This window comes from Pristiophorus japonicus, chromosome 4 (assembly GCF_044704955.1).
Source record: "Pristiophorus japonicus isolate sPriJap1 chromosome 4, sPriJap1.hap1, whole genome shotgun sequence".
Lineage (NCBI taxonomy): Eukaryota > Metazoa > Chordata > Chondrichthyes > Pristiophoridae > Pristiophorus > Pristiophorus japonicus.
The window spans coordinates 156,859,830-156,874,206 of NC_091980.1; the positions used below are offsets into that span (position 1 = coordinate 156,859,830).

General features: G+C 47.7%; 1 protein-coding gene across 1 annotated transcript in view; it reads left to right on the forward strand.

Annotated features, from left to right (window-relative positions):
* Positions 1 to 13,945, forward strand: part of LOC139263126 (BRD4-interacting chromatin-remodeling complex-associated protein-like) — an 89,471-nt gene extending 75,526 nt beyond the window's left edge. The window contains exons 11-12 of the mRNA XM_070878713.1: positions 6,582 to 7,730; positions 13,786 to 13,945. Of these exons, the coding sequence (XP_070734814.1) occupies positions 6,582 to 7,730; positions 13,786 to 13,862 (1,226 nt within the window). The 3' untranslated portion in view covers positions 13,863 to 13,945. The remainder of the gene's footprint in view (positions 1 to 6,581; positions 7,731 to 13,785) is intronic.
* Positions 13,946 to 14,377: the final 432 nt, after the last annotated feature.

A 14,377-nucleotide genomic window follows, 5' to 3' on the forward strand; every position in this document is an offset into this window, starting at 1 on the left:
ATGTTCAGCCATGAACTCATTGAATGGCGGTGCAGGCTAGAAGGGCCGAATGGCCTATTCCTGCACCTATTTTCTATGTTTCTATGTTTCTAAGCCCTTGTGTTCTTCTCCAGTAAAGCTGGTTAGGCAGTAGGGGATCCCACTGGATAGGGGTGAGGTGGTCGGGTCGTCTACATGAACCAGGATGCACGAAGCCCCTGTGTCCAGCAGATACTCCCCCCGGATCCCCTCAACCCCCATCATGACACGTGGTCTGCTCCACGCATCATAGGTGACCGGGCAGAGGTACATGGGTTCCTTGGGGTCTAGTCATTGGGGGGTGTTGGTCTGGGCCTGAGGGACTTCGTCCCTGGTCACGGCCGCGACCTTCCCAGTCTGGGTAAGGAGTGCCTGCAGAGCCGCGAGGAGACCCTCGAGTGGGGCGGCAGGGCTGGGCACAGCTGGCTTGGGAGGGCTCGCGGCCGCGGGGACTGGGGCTGAGGTTGGGGCCTGTGGACTTCTCTTTTCCTGCCTCGGAGCCCGGCATTCCCTCCTCATGTGCCCTGTCTTCCCGCACCTGTAGCAAACCACCTCTCTGCCTGCCTGCCAATTCCCTTCTTGCCTCCACTCTCTCTTATCAGAGCCGGGGCGGATCTCACACACCTTCCCCTTGGTGGGTTTCTCCCCCCCGATTCTGCCATTGCGAAAAGAGAGGGTCAGCTGCCTCAGCACCGTCTCCTCTGCGGCTTGGGGGTCTCTGAAATCGAACCACAGGTTGGCCTGGGCGCGCAACTCAGGTAGGCTGTTTGCCACCAGCCAGCGACCACATCGGTGTGCATCCAGCTGGGTTTGGTCCAAATTCCCCCCACTGGCTTCCTCATACACTGGCCACAGTCGATCAGTGAACACCTGGGGGGATCTCCCCGGGTCTCTGGACAGTGGCCTGTACCCGGTCGAACGGACAGCCGTTGTTCAATCCCATGGCCTCCAGGATATCCTCCTGGAGAGTGACCACTGTTCGCTGACTCCTCTTGCTCTCAGCAGAGAGACCCTGACACAGGGCTGGTTCCAGTGAGAACAGGAGCAGTTTGCTCCGTTCGACCTCATCGCAGTCATTTATGTCTCCTACCTGTTCTACTTCCATAAAGTGGACAGAGGGGTCTCCTTTTCGGGTAAGTTTATTCACATGGGCCACCATCTGCCGCAGCTGGGTCGCACTGTGGGGAAGCAGGTATTGGTTCTGTAGGGGACTCTCAGCCTGACCCACTGTGGGTGGTCTGAATCTACTCTGCCTGATGGGGCACATTGGGGCTGGTCCCGGAGGTTTAGATTCCAGCATTTCACCCTGCCTCTCCTCCGGGATCCCCAATGGGGCTGTGGGAGAGGGCCTGTAGGATTCTTCCTCCCTATCCTCCTCCCCACAACCTGTTTCACTATGCTCCCCCTTCCGCACCTCGGCTGGGCTGATAAGCCACACCACTCCTTTACTGGGTGCCTTGCTTTCAGCCCAGCCAAGGGCTTTTGCCTCAGCTAGGGCCAGAGCTTTGGTGTCGGGCCGGGTGGGGATTCGAGTCTCGGGCTCTTCCAGAGCTTTTGCTCCGGCTAGAACAAGGGCTGCTTTGGCTTCAGCCAGAGCCAGGGTGAGCCGATCAATTTGTTCCTGAAAGGAACGATGATCCGCCTCTGCCCTGCTGTGGCATGCCTGAAGTGCAGCCTGTAGCTGGAGACTCTTACCCTCTCCCAACCTTCCCTGGTTCTGAGCCTGGGCAAGTTCCTCCTGCAGTCCCCTGACGTAATCATTTCCCTCAGTTACCTGGGACTGAAGGTACTCCCTGTGGTTGCGATAGCTTTCTCCATCCCTCCCTCGTTCCTGCCTCTCCCACTTTAAATCCTGATCCAGCTTTTCCCTTTCTTTGCTGGTCTTTACTAGCTCCTCTCTCTGCTCAGCTAACTCTGTCTGCAGGACGTCTACCTGCCTGTCCAAGACCTGTATTTGCTTCCAAAAGCAAGTCAGCCACACTGCCTTTTCCAATGATTTTTTATGATCTTTACTCTGGGTCCACCTGGCTGCTGCGTCCTCAGGCCGTTCAGCCCTCAGCAGCGCCTGCACCCACTTCCTTGAGTAGTTTATCCTTGCTGTTACATACCTAGCAATCCTACCCTCCATTTTATACTCCTCTCCACCAAGACTGACTGTCTCTTCACCCTCACTCACCGCACGTCCCTTCGTGGTCGCCATTGTAAGGGAAGCTTGGGGTGTGGGTTCGAATCCACACTCCCCTGGGGTTCTGTATGTGCGATTTATGAGGATGGATGAGTAATGAGGCACCAGACACAGTGGGTAAGAGTGCAAAATGGCTAATGTTGTTTATTTAGAGTAGTAAACACAAGGATAGAGGGCATAGGAAGAGGTCGTAAATAGCAGTAATGGCACAATCTCACTCAACAACACGAAAAATTCTTGCAACAGGGAAGGGGAAGATAAGAAGTTGAAAATTCCACCCACACACAACCCCACCTCCCACTTCCACCCTTCTTACCAATTCCGATCCTAAATTGAGTCTGTGAGGGGGTTTAGGCTAAACTCACAATCCTATCAACTCCGGGGTTCTGGGGGCACTTATTTCAGCTCGGGGTCCCTCTGGGGTGGGTTTTATGTTGTTGGCCGGTTTGGTTTTCCTCCTCGATGTTGCGTCGGTTTCTTCTATTTGCCTCTCGGTTGGCTCCTAAGCAAAAAGCTGCTGGAGTTAAGCACACCTTCCCCAGAGCGAGGGCCCTGTGAAGAGCTGACTCTACTCCCCTTTAACTCAACTCAACCACAACGAAAACTGACTCCCACCTTCTTAACTCAACTCTACAACTCAATGCAAAAGCTGACTCCAACCTCCAGAAAACCTCCTTGTGTGTTTTTGCAGCTTTTCTTATAGTCCGTTCATTTTCGCGCCAAAACTGCTTGGGTCTTCCTTGAATAAAATGGGGTGTGAATGGCAGTTCGATGTGTATCGATCTGTCTGGAATGGGAGATTAGCCACACCTCCTATATCCTGTCGCTCGCTGATCGGGTGAATTGTTCACTATCTCGACAGAGGTGCCACTCTGTCTGGGCTGGCCAAAATGATTGCATCAGACCTGTGAGCCTTTGTTTAATTATTCAAATTGATACCCTTTGTGTTGCCTTGTGTATTGCTGGGGAGATTTTGCCTGGACATGTTGTCTCTTCTGTGAGGGTTTTACACGAAAAGCTGGAGAAATGTCCTTTTAAAATATAAAGTTGCCTTGTATCCATTTTCCTGGAAGAACCGAATGTACACTCTTCCCCCTTACGGTAGCTGGCTCATCCCCCGTCCGGTTCCGTGCCCCTACAACACTGTCTGTTATTGTACAGGGTGGCCAGAGTCCCATCATCCTCCGCGGTTTACAGGCTGTTGGCTGCAGTTGGTCATTTTAAACATGGCATCTTCCCATTCTCCCTGCCACATGTCTCCGTGGTTGGTTTTGCAGAACCTTACACAACACATTGCTGTTAAGAAGTAGTTGGTTCATTAACAAAGGTTTAACAATCACATGATACATTGCCAGTTCATCCACTAGGCTCATAACTGCATTGTGGATGCCCTAGACCCAACAGGCTGGGGTTTTATTGAGTCTTGTGAACATCACATGACTGGCTAAGCCACTCACAACTCAACAGCTCTACAATTATTTTAAAGTTGAAACAATAATCAAGTATCCCCTTATTAAAGGGGCACTAAAACCGACACATTAAACAAATTAAACTTTAGATGTAAAACAAATCAAATTAAAATTTGGTTGCCGGGTTGATGATGCATTCCAGTCCCTCCGGTGCCCACCTCTCGCAGATGGCGACGAGTGTACTGGTGGACACCGCGTGCTCCATCTCCAGGGACACCCTGGCTCGGATCAGCAGGTCTACAACTCTTTTTGGCTGTAAATAAAATAAACATTAAATCAAATGGGGGGGGGGACACTCCAAACACTTTTTAAGTGCCCTTTTTTTTAGGACACTAAAAAACACTAATTTTACAAGTGCCCCTGGCTAAAAGGGGGCGGGCAGTAAAACCCAGCAATAAAACAAATTAAACTTTAAACACTAATAATCAAATTAAAATTTGGTTGCCGGGGGGTGATGATGCACTCCAGTCCCTCCGGCGCCCACCTCTCGCGGAAAGCCACCAGCATACCGGTGGACACCACGTGCTCCATCTCCATGGACACCCTGGCTCCGATGTAAGCACGGAGGAGAGGCAGGCAGTCGAGCTGAACGACCCCCTCGACCGCCCGCTGCCTGGACCGGCTGATGGTCAACAGGTCTACAAACCTGTGAACATACTCAGAGGTGCATACATTACAACGTCTACCTGAGAGGGCAGACAAGGCCACGGTTTAATGACTCATCCAAAAGATGGCACCTCCAACAGTGCAGCACTCCCTCAGTACCACACTGGGAGTATCAGCCTACATTTTGTGTTCAAGTCTCTGGGGTGGGGCTTGAACCGACAGCCTCCTGACTCAGAGGCGAGAGTGCCACCTTCTGAGCCACTGCTGACACAATCACCCCACGCGGCGTGTAAAACGGGTGCCAACTCGCTAAGGCCCATTTTACACGACAGCTCAAGACCAGTGTCGCTCCTTGAGGAGGCACATTCAAACACTGGGAGAGTGACGAGGATGCTCCATGGAGTTCGCTGGCTGAGTGATGAGGAAACGCCGGAGAAACTTGGGCTATTAAACTGTGAAAGGGAGTGATCGAGAGCTGATCTTAGTGAGCTGTGTTAGGTTGCAAACGATACCGAAATGCGGCACAATTACTTCAAACTAAACTGGGAGAGTAGGATGAGGGATTAAACTAGTAATGAGCTAATTTAGGACTGATATCAGGAAGGTCTTCACACAGCACGTGGATCAGTTCATAGAGTGGGCTTCCTGTAGACCAGTGAATGCAGAAATCCTGAATTACTTCAGTGGCCAGATGCTGCAGCGAGAGACGGTATGGTCTTTCTGGATGGATGAATGAACTAGGGATGAGCCAAATGGCCTCCCTTGTCAGTAGTCAGAATCATAGAATGATACAGCATGGAAAGAGGCCATTCGGTCCATTGTGCCTGTGCCAGCTCTTTGGAAGAGCGATCCAATTAGTCCCTTAGCCCTGCAATTTTTCACTTTCAAGTATTTATCCAATTCCCTTTTGAAATTTATTATTGAATCTGCTTCCACCACCCTTTCAGGCATTGCATTCCAGATCACAACTCGCTGTGTAAAAAATGGTCTTTTCTCCCCTCTACCAGTGGAAACAATTTCTCCCCATCTACTCCATCAAAACCCCTCATAAATTTGAGCACCTCTATTAAATCTCTCCTATTGAGAACAACCCCAGCTTCTCTAGTCTCTCATCATCTCTCGTAAATCTCCTCTTTGTTGATTGCTATAGAGTGAGCCCCTTCTTGGAGGATCTGTGTGTGCACCTCAAATGAGGACAAGGCCAAAATCATTGCGATGCACCATACAGTCAATCAGCACTCTGTCAAGATTCATGCTTGGGTAAAAGGACCTCCTGAATGAGGTACTGGCCAGTACCTGCTGCCTGTTCCCCAGCAAGGAGTCAATGTTTTCACGTAAAGGGGGGAGGGGGAATACTTGGTGCAAGAAAAGAATTTAAAAATAAGATTCTCAACTCAGAATTTGTCACTTGAAGGATAATACATGCCTTTGTTACCTCTAGACTTGACTATTCCAACGCACTCCAGGCTGGCCTCCCACATTCTACCCTACGTAAACTTGAGGTGATCGAAAACTTTGCAGCCCGTGTCCTACCTTGCACCAAGTCCCGTTCACCCATCACCCCTGTGCTCGCTGACCTTCATTGACTCCCGGTTAAGCAATGTCGCGATTTTTAAAATTCTCATCCTTGTTTACAAATCCCTCCATGGCCTCGCCCCTCCCTATCTCTGTAATCTCCTCCTGCCTAACAACCCCCCGAGATGTCTACGCTCCTCTAATTCTGCCTTCCTGAGCATCCCTGATTATAATCAATCAACCAGTGGTGGCTGTGCCTTCTGTTGCCTGGGCCCCAAGCTCTGGAACTCCCTCCCTGAACCTCTCCGCCTCTCTACCTCTCTTTCCTCCTTTAAGATGCTCCTTAAAACCTACCTCTTTGACCAAGCTTTCTCCTCGCGGGGCTCGGTGCCACATGTTGTTTTATGACACTCTTGTGAAGCGCCTCGGGATGTTTTACTGCATTAAAGGCGCTATGTAAATACAAGTTGTTGTTGTTCTTGCGCAGCCCCGATTTTCATCCGCCCACCGTTAGTGGCCGTAACTTCAGCTTTCCTCGACCCTCAGCTCTGGAATTCCCTCCCTAAACCTCTCTACCCCTCTCTCCCCCTTTTAAGACTCCCCTTAAAATCTCTCTCTCAATATCTCCTCATTTGTCAAATTTTGTCTGATTACACTCCTGTGAGGCACCTTGAGACATTTTACTAAGTTAAAGGCGCTATATAAATGCAAGTTGTTCTGTTTTAAATGCACTTACTTTGGACGTACAGTGGCTGTAAAGGTCTCGATGTGTGTTTGGTTGTTTTTAGATGCGTATATCTCTTCAGTCTTCACGCCTCGAATCACCAGCACTCCGCCAACGTCTTCTGTCCCCCTTGCAACTCCCAGCGAGCTTGTACAAAGTTCAACACAGATCACCGCCACCAAGCTGGTCATCAAACAGGCCAGGAGTTCGCCCTCTGTCACCCGGCCAACAGCCTCCCCGACGGGAGATGTGGAGATGGAAGCGCTCCCGAGTCGGCCCAAGCCTCTAAAGACTTATGTGGCCAGCAGCAGAGGCGGCCTGAAGCTGAAGATCAAGCAGCAGGTGGGTTACAGCAAGATTGTGCACAACACAGCGTTCGAGCAGCTCTCCCCTGCAGCGGTCCCGCAGAGCTCAGGAACCACAGGCCCCAACACCTTTAGCCAAAGTAACGGAGATGTGAACCGCACAGTCCCTCCTCCAGCTGAGAAACGCCAGCTGCACCATTTGGACCCCAGGCTGGCGCCGGAAGAAAGGGGCTATCTCACCAATCTTGCAAAATGTGAAAGGAATTGTTCTGTTAGTTGCACTCCAAGTTTGATGCCCGACCAAAGTCAAATATCCCTCCCACAGAACAGTTCCGAACTTCAGAGATCGATTGAACGTGGAGACGACCAAAAAGCTGCTGTGGGCTCTGGAGGGGACGAGGGAGCTCGGCCCTTGAATTCCAATGATAGGACTGCAGGCAATGGCTTCCAGAACCCGCTGCTGCACAAAGCCGAGGGTCTGCCAGGAGGGAGGATGGACGAGCGCACCAGCAGCCTGATGAAGGAGCTGGCGGAGGTTGAAGATGCGCTGGCGCAGGGTCTGATGAAGGTGGGCTCGGCGGAAGAGCTGCACTGGGAGCTACCGCTGCCTCAGCCCAAACGTCGCAAGTCCGACTCCGTGGACAACGCCAGCTTCTCCAGCGACAGCCCCCAGGACAGCACGCTCAACGAGCATCTGCAGAGCGCCATCAACAGCATTCTGGACCTCCAGAGGCTGCAGACCTCGGAGGAGGAGCAGTCCACCACCGAGCCTCCCGATTCAGCAGAGCTGGACATCCCCCAGTTCTCCCCGATGGCCTCCTCAGGGGACTTCATGGGACCAGAACATGATGGTGGCCTTGTTGGAGCAGGGACCTCCACTTTGGAAGAAGCAGTCAACAGTATTTTAGGCGACTAGGGAAAAATGGGAAGAATAAGCTGGAAATAAGGTTTAATTTAGAAGCAACATTAGCGCGTATTTTGTGACTTGAGTGCAGAAAGTTACAGATGCAAGTGCTGTACCACTTGGACAGTGCCTACACGGGTTATTGTACAATACCAGTTGTGTAGAAAGAGGTCATAATGTTGATCCATATAAAGCGGCTGACATCTGCACAACTAGTGTCGTACAGTAGCATTATTTATTAACACCCTGAAGATTTGTAGACATATCAGATGGTTTCACTCCTCGATAATCCTCCATTAAGTGTTACGCAAAGAGATGACTGGGTTACGTGGGGAACTTTTCCTTTCTCAAGTCGCTGGCTGACTGGTCACTATTGTAAGGCAATATTGAGCCCCGGTCATTGTAGCCCTCGTGTTTTTCACTGCCTTTAACATGACCTAGGTCTCCGATCGTCTGTTGTTTGGCACTGGTGTCCACAATGTTTTACCGTTGTACTGATTATTTTCTTTTTCCGTCTAAAGATGCAAGGTGACGGTGATTTTGCAGGGTTTTGTTCTTTCACACGAATTAAGATTTTTCACAAATTGACGGGACTTATTCCCGTGTTGAAAGTTTGGTTGGGTACATACGCAGTATCTATGAAGATGTTGTGCTTGAATTATTTTGAAATGTGTTCCAAAAGTCTGTGTGAACAGGAGGAGGGTCCGTGTTGTGGGAGATTGAGTGTACAGGTATTAGAGGTTGGTCATTGACAAAGGCTAAAAATGGATTGTTACAAAAACACAACTTATTTTTAAAATATATATTTCTTTTAATGAGTTTCTTCCATTGATTTATATTTAAGTTTAGATTTATTTTTTATAAAATTTTTTAAAACTCAGAATTGTCTTGCACTTTTTCAGGGATGGGTGATTTTTATTTTAATCTATGTGATAATGTCACCTCGGAATAAAACACAAAGTGTTTTCTTCCATACAGTTTTATAAACTTCAATTCACTTTTTAAGCTTCTCAATCCATGATCAGCGTTACCACAGAAATATCTCTCTAAATTAAACCTTCTTGGCTTTAAACATGAAAGAATCTTTCACACAGTATTTTGCAATTTAATGAACTCCAATAAGTTGCCACTTTTTCAAGCACAGTTTGAAAAGGAAAGCACTTTTATCTTACTTGAATTGGAGTTAAAATCCAAACATTGATCTATTTTTATGATTGCCGCTAAACATTTTAAACTGAAGAATCTCCCAACTGCAAAAACATGCAGGAACAAACTGGCCTCTTGGTGAATGTGTGTTCAAAAATCAAAATGGGCTTCAGGTATTATAATTTTAATCAAATAATTGTTGACAGTGTAGACCCAAGTCACTTGGTGCCTAACCTCATTTGCATTATCAAGGTTTTTTTGACGGTTAAATGTAACGAGCATAAAACGTGAACAATTTCAAAATGTGTGCCGATTTTATTAAAATGGTTTCTGTCAACGCTCTGGGGATCCCAGGTCCATTTCTACTGCAGATCAAAGGGAACAAACAGCTTTGAATGAAGAAGTGTTGTCTGGTTCCGTGTTCGATGTAATTCTCTGTCACTGGTTGGCCCTAGCCTGGGATTAAAGGGTCGGTAATGGCCTCAGAATGGGCATTCCTATCGGGTTCCAAAGCACCTGCCTGTTTCAGGCTTAAAACAGAAAATGCAGAAATCTCAGCGGGTCAGGCAGCATCTGTGGAGAGAGAAACAGAGTTAACGTTTCGGGTCTGTGATCCTTCAGCTAAACTGGAAAAGTTTGAAATGTAACAGTTTCTTAAGGAAGTGTGGGGACAGGGAAAGGGGAAGGGGAGGGAAGAACAAAAGGGAAGGTCTATCCATATAGGGTGGAAGGCAGGAGAGATTTGAGAGACAAAGGAAATGATGGGCCAAAATGAGATGGTAATGGGACAAGTTCGGGAACAAAAGATTAGTTTTTTTTCCCCCACCCTATCTCACACCCTATCTAGACTCATCTTTTGTTTCCTAACATCCCATTACCATCTCATTTTGGCCCATCATCCCTTTTGTCTCTCAAATCTCTCCTGCCTTCCAGCCTATCACAGACCTTCCCTTTTGTTCTTCCCTCCCCTCCTCCTTTCTCTATCCCTACACTTCCTTAAGAATCTGTTACATCTCAAACTTTTCCAGTTCTGACGAAGGGTCATCGACCTGAAACGTTAACTCTGTTTCTCTCCACAGATGCTGCCTGACCCGCTGAGATTTCCAGCATTCTCTGTTTTTATTTCAGATTCCAGCATCCACGGTATTTTGCTTTTGCCTGTTTCAGGTGATGGGCCCCTTTTAATACAGGAATCGGGGCCCTGGGGTATATAGGAGCTGGGCTGCCATTTTAGGTTGGAACTGGTCGGACGTAGCCTGCGCTGTGCTCACTCCGACCAGGCGGGCAGGCGACGAGGGAGACAAAGACCGGCAAAAGTAAGTGTTGAAATTATTTTTGTGGGCCCTGGGTGAACAGAAGTTACCCGCCCCTGACCACTGCCCCCGCCCCCCCACCCCCGCGATCACAACCCTCCCCTCCCGACCTGCAACTTTCCTTTCTGGCAGCAGCTTGGGCCCATTTGACTTTGCCGAATCTGACAGGCTGGGTCGGGACCCCTGCAGCTGCCCCCCCCCCACCCCCCAGCGGGGGAATATAAATGAGGCCTTAGTCTCAGAATCACAGGGGGTGGGGGGGCGGGGGTACTATTTAGTTGCTTGTTTTCTGCTTCCTTCATTTTCTCAGATGTTAGGAAAGAAACACTAAGCTCCGATGGTCTTAAAGCAATTTTTATAGTGCTATGTGCAAAAAATGATTGGTGCAGAATTTCTGATACTTGGATCAGTTAATGGGCAGAAATGTAAATAACCTCATTTTGACTAGTACTTTTTAAAAGTCCGAGCAATAACTTTATTTTTTAGTTGAAGAGATCCGGCCTCCTGTTTTTGAGGTTTCTGCTTCCCAGGTTGTTGAATTACCGCAGTGTGGGGGTGGGGAAACAATTTCTCTGTGTGTGTGTCTCACTACCAAAATCATAAACCTGTTTGTAAAGAACCGGCTTATGATTTCCCTACACCTACCACACACAGATACTTCTCCACAATTACCCCATCGGAAAATAAAGAACTTTCAGAACCTCAGGATGTCCCAAAGCGCTTCACAGCACATAAAGTACCTTTAAAGAGTAGTCATTGCTGTAATGTAGGGAAATGCGGCAGCTAACTTGCACACAGCAAAGCCACACAAACAGCAATGTGATAATGACCAGCTAATCTGTTTTAGTGATGTTGGTTGAGGGATAACTATTGGCCAGGACACCAGGGATAACTCCCCTACTCTCCAAATCATGCCATGTGATCTTTTATGCCAAGCTGAGAGAGCAGATGGAGCCTCGGTTTAACGTCTTATCCGAAAGATGGTACCTCCGACAGTGCAGCGCTCCCTCAGCACTGCACTGGAGTGTCATTACCTGGAGTGGGATTTGAACCCATGACCTTCTGACTCAAAAGGCGAGAGCACTGCCATACAGCTACAGCTGACAACCTTCACAATGGTGAATCGAACAAAAATGAGCTCCCATTGTAGCTATCTGCCTCAACATGAAGCTATCTGTTGCGTGTTCCAGATGGAGGGGAGAACAGCAAGCGCAAAGTTAATATTTTTAAAGTTCCTTCCATTTTTTTTTAAATCAGCATTGGTTTACAAAAATATTCAAGGCTATTTAGAACAAAATAAAATACTTGCAGGATAGTTTGAAAGACAAGTTCTGATTATAACTTAAGTTGTGTTCTTGTGACAATTCTTTATTTTGTGTTTCTAAGTAGAATTGTGACAGAGTCTTGGTCCAATGTTAGTGCACATGCTCAGTAGTATGAGGAACTGCAGGACATAAAAGCACTGTGCGGTGCTTACAGTGTTACAGTGCTGGCAACAGTGGGCGAACCCCTTTACCTCCAGTGGCAGCGGTTTAGAAATGTCTACATTTAGGAGTAAAGATCCAGTCTGCAGGTTTCGAGGCAGTAACGCATTATAAACTCGGCTGCCTCGGAAACCCATTTCAGAACATGTCATCCTTTACATGATATACAAACTTGGGGCTCAATTTTCCCCAAAGCATTTTTTTGGCATGCCTGAAGAGTTACGCCCGATTTTTTGGGGGCCCAAGTATGGCAAAAAAATATTCTAAGTTTCCCCGTTGGATTTCTTCATTTTGGCGTGGCCTAACCTGTCCTTTAGTTTTGGGGGTGGAGCCTTGATCTGCGCCAAAACGATCGGGCTGCCATGGTAACCAGGGACACAATGTGAGCTGAGGCTGCAAAGTGAAACATACAGCCGGCTCCCAACACATTAAAACAATTGCAAAATACATAGCAGCAACTTACCTCCAACCCCGCCCGAAGAGCTTGCCGGTCCGGTCCCCAGTCTGGTCCCCTTCTCGGTCCCTGGGACACTCACATACACACACACACACTCTCTCTCTCTCCTCTTGTGTGTGTGTGTGAGAACCGGGGACCGAGAATGGGACCGGACAGCCTTCGGTCGGGGTTGGAGGTAAGTTGCTGCTATGTGTTTTTCAATTCTTTCAGTGTGTCCGGCCAACTGCTGCATCGCTTTCCTTACCTGCGCCGATTTCCTTACCTGCGCCGATTTCCTTACCTGCGCGATTTCCTTACCTGTGCCGATTTCCTTACCTGTGCCGATTTCCTTACCTGCGCCGATTTCCTTACCTGTGCCGATTTCCTTACCTGCGCCGATTTCCTTACCTGCGCCGATTTCCTTCCCTGCACCGATTTCCTTACCTGCGCCGATTTCCTTACCTGCGCCGATTTCCTTACCTGCGCCGATTTCCTTAACTTTCCGGAAGGTTTTTCTGGAGAGGCCACATACCGAGAGGCCTAAGCACAACTGGAGTAACTCTCAGCCAAACTTCCCTAAATGACCAGAAGTGGTGTAGGTGGCTGGTTACGCCTCCTTTGGCTGAAAAAAAATGACCTAAAAAGATTGTAACTAACTGAGTTACGCTGATGCAAATTGATTGGGGAAACTGTGGTTTTTCAACTTAGGCCAAAAAGAGCAGCCTGCTCAAAAAAAACGCCGCAAATCACTTGGGAAAATTGAGCCCTTGATGTATACACTGACCTGTTTACCTTTATTATTCTCCGCTGGAGCTCCCGCAATCAAATCGTGTAATTCGACAAAATATCGGTCATAGAATCTCACAGAGAATCTCACAGCACAGAAGGAGGCCATTCGGCCCATCGAGTCTGTGCCGGCTCTTTGAAAGAGCGATCCAATTAGTCCCGCTCCCTGCTCTTACCCCGTAACCCTGCAATTTTTTCATTTTCAAGTATTTATCCAACTCTCGGTTTGAAAGTTACTATTGAATCTGCTCCCACCGCCCTTTCAGGCAGCGTGTTCCAGATCACAACAACTCGCTGCGTTTAAAAATAAAAAGTTCGCCTCGTCTCCCCTCTGGCTCTTTTTCCCACCTTTGGGTTTGTTTATCCGAGCAATACCAAGGGCTATCATGGCTTGTACATTATGTTTTTCCTGCACTCTCTGAGCATGTTCTCAACACTTGTTCAAAACGCTGTTTACAACATGATGTGAATGATTCCTTTGCGTGTGTGTGTGTGTGTGTGTGTGTGTTGAGATTTAATAGCAGTAACTGTCTGTAGCAGGTAAATGAGAGTCTAACCTGGTTTTACATACAGGTGAAACTATATCATACAAGTTGTATCTTGCGTTCAAAGCCTCTCTGAAGTTGTGCTCAGTAGTGTTTCTCTACGACACACTTGTTTACTTTAAATGTGTGCTTGTGACCTGTGCCAGTATTTTTAATTGTATCATTGCATTCCAATGTGTCAATATTCTGTCATAGCTCGGGTTTTCTCTCACAAACATGCAAATCGCTTAATCTTCAGGTAATGAGTTTGTGTGTTGGGCGGCTAATACCTCCAGTGCATATTGAGCCATAAAGCCACGGCAGTTGTGTGTATATATAATTAATGAATACATTTTATTACTTTGTACAGCAAGGCAAGTCTTTTCAGCCAGTTCAGAGGCCTTACTCGAAACACATGGGATTGTCGATACTGTCAATAGTGGGTGAACAGAATAATTCATTGTTTGGTTGGCTGTATAGTATTAAATCTCTTACCCTAAACAAATGAACATTTTGTACACATTTTTATTAAGCTATTTATTAAAGTACCATTTTCTAATAAATGAGGAAAATGTAAAAGATAAATCATGAGTTGCTGATTTATTATTGAAGGTTCCTCAAGTGTTTGACTTTTTAAAACAAAGATCTAATCTTTTCAGATGGGCACGACAGCTTGTAAAACTACAGAGGAGGGCATGAATTTGATTTACCAGCTCCCCGCCAGCTCACTCCCAATGAGTTTCCTTTCTCCGCCATTCTCTGGAGCGCTACCAACAGAAGGACACCAGTTCAAGCTAAATTCAAACCGAGATTCCCTCCATGTCTCATGGAGGGTCAGTATTGGAGGGGTCCTGGGAGCAATTTGTTTGCCTCGGCCTCTCAGTTGCGGGTTATATAAGATTCTAACCTGCTTTTACATACAGGAGAAGCTATATCATATAAGTTGAATCCTACGTTTAATG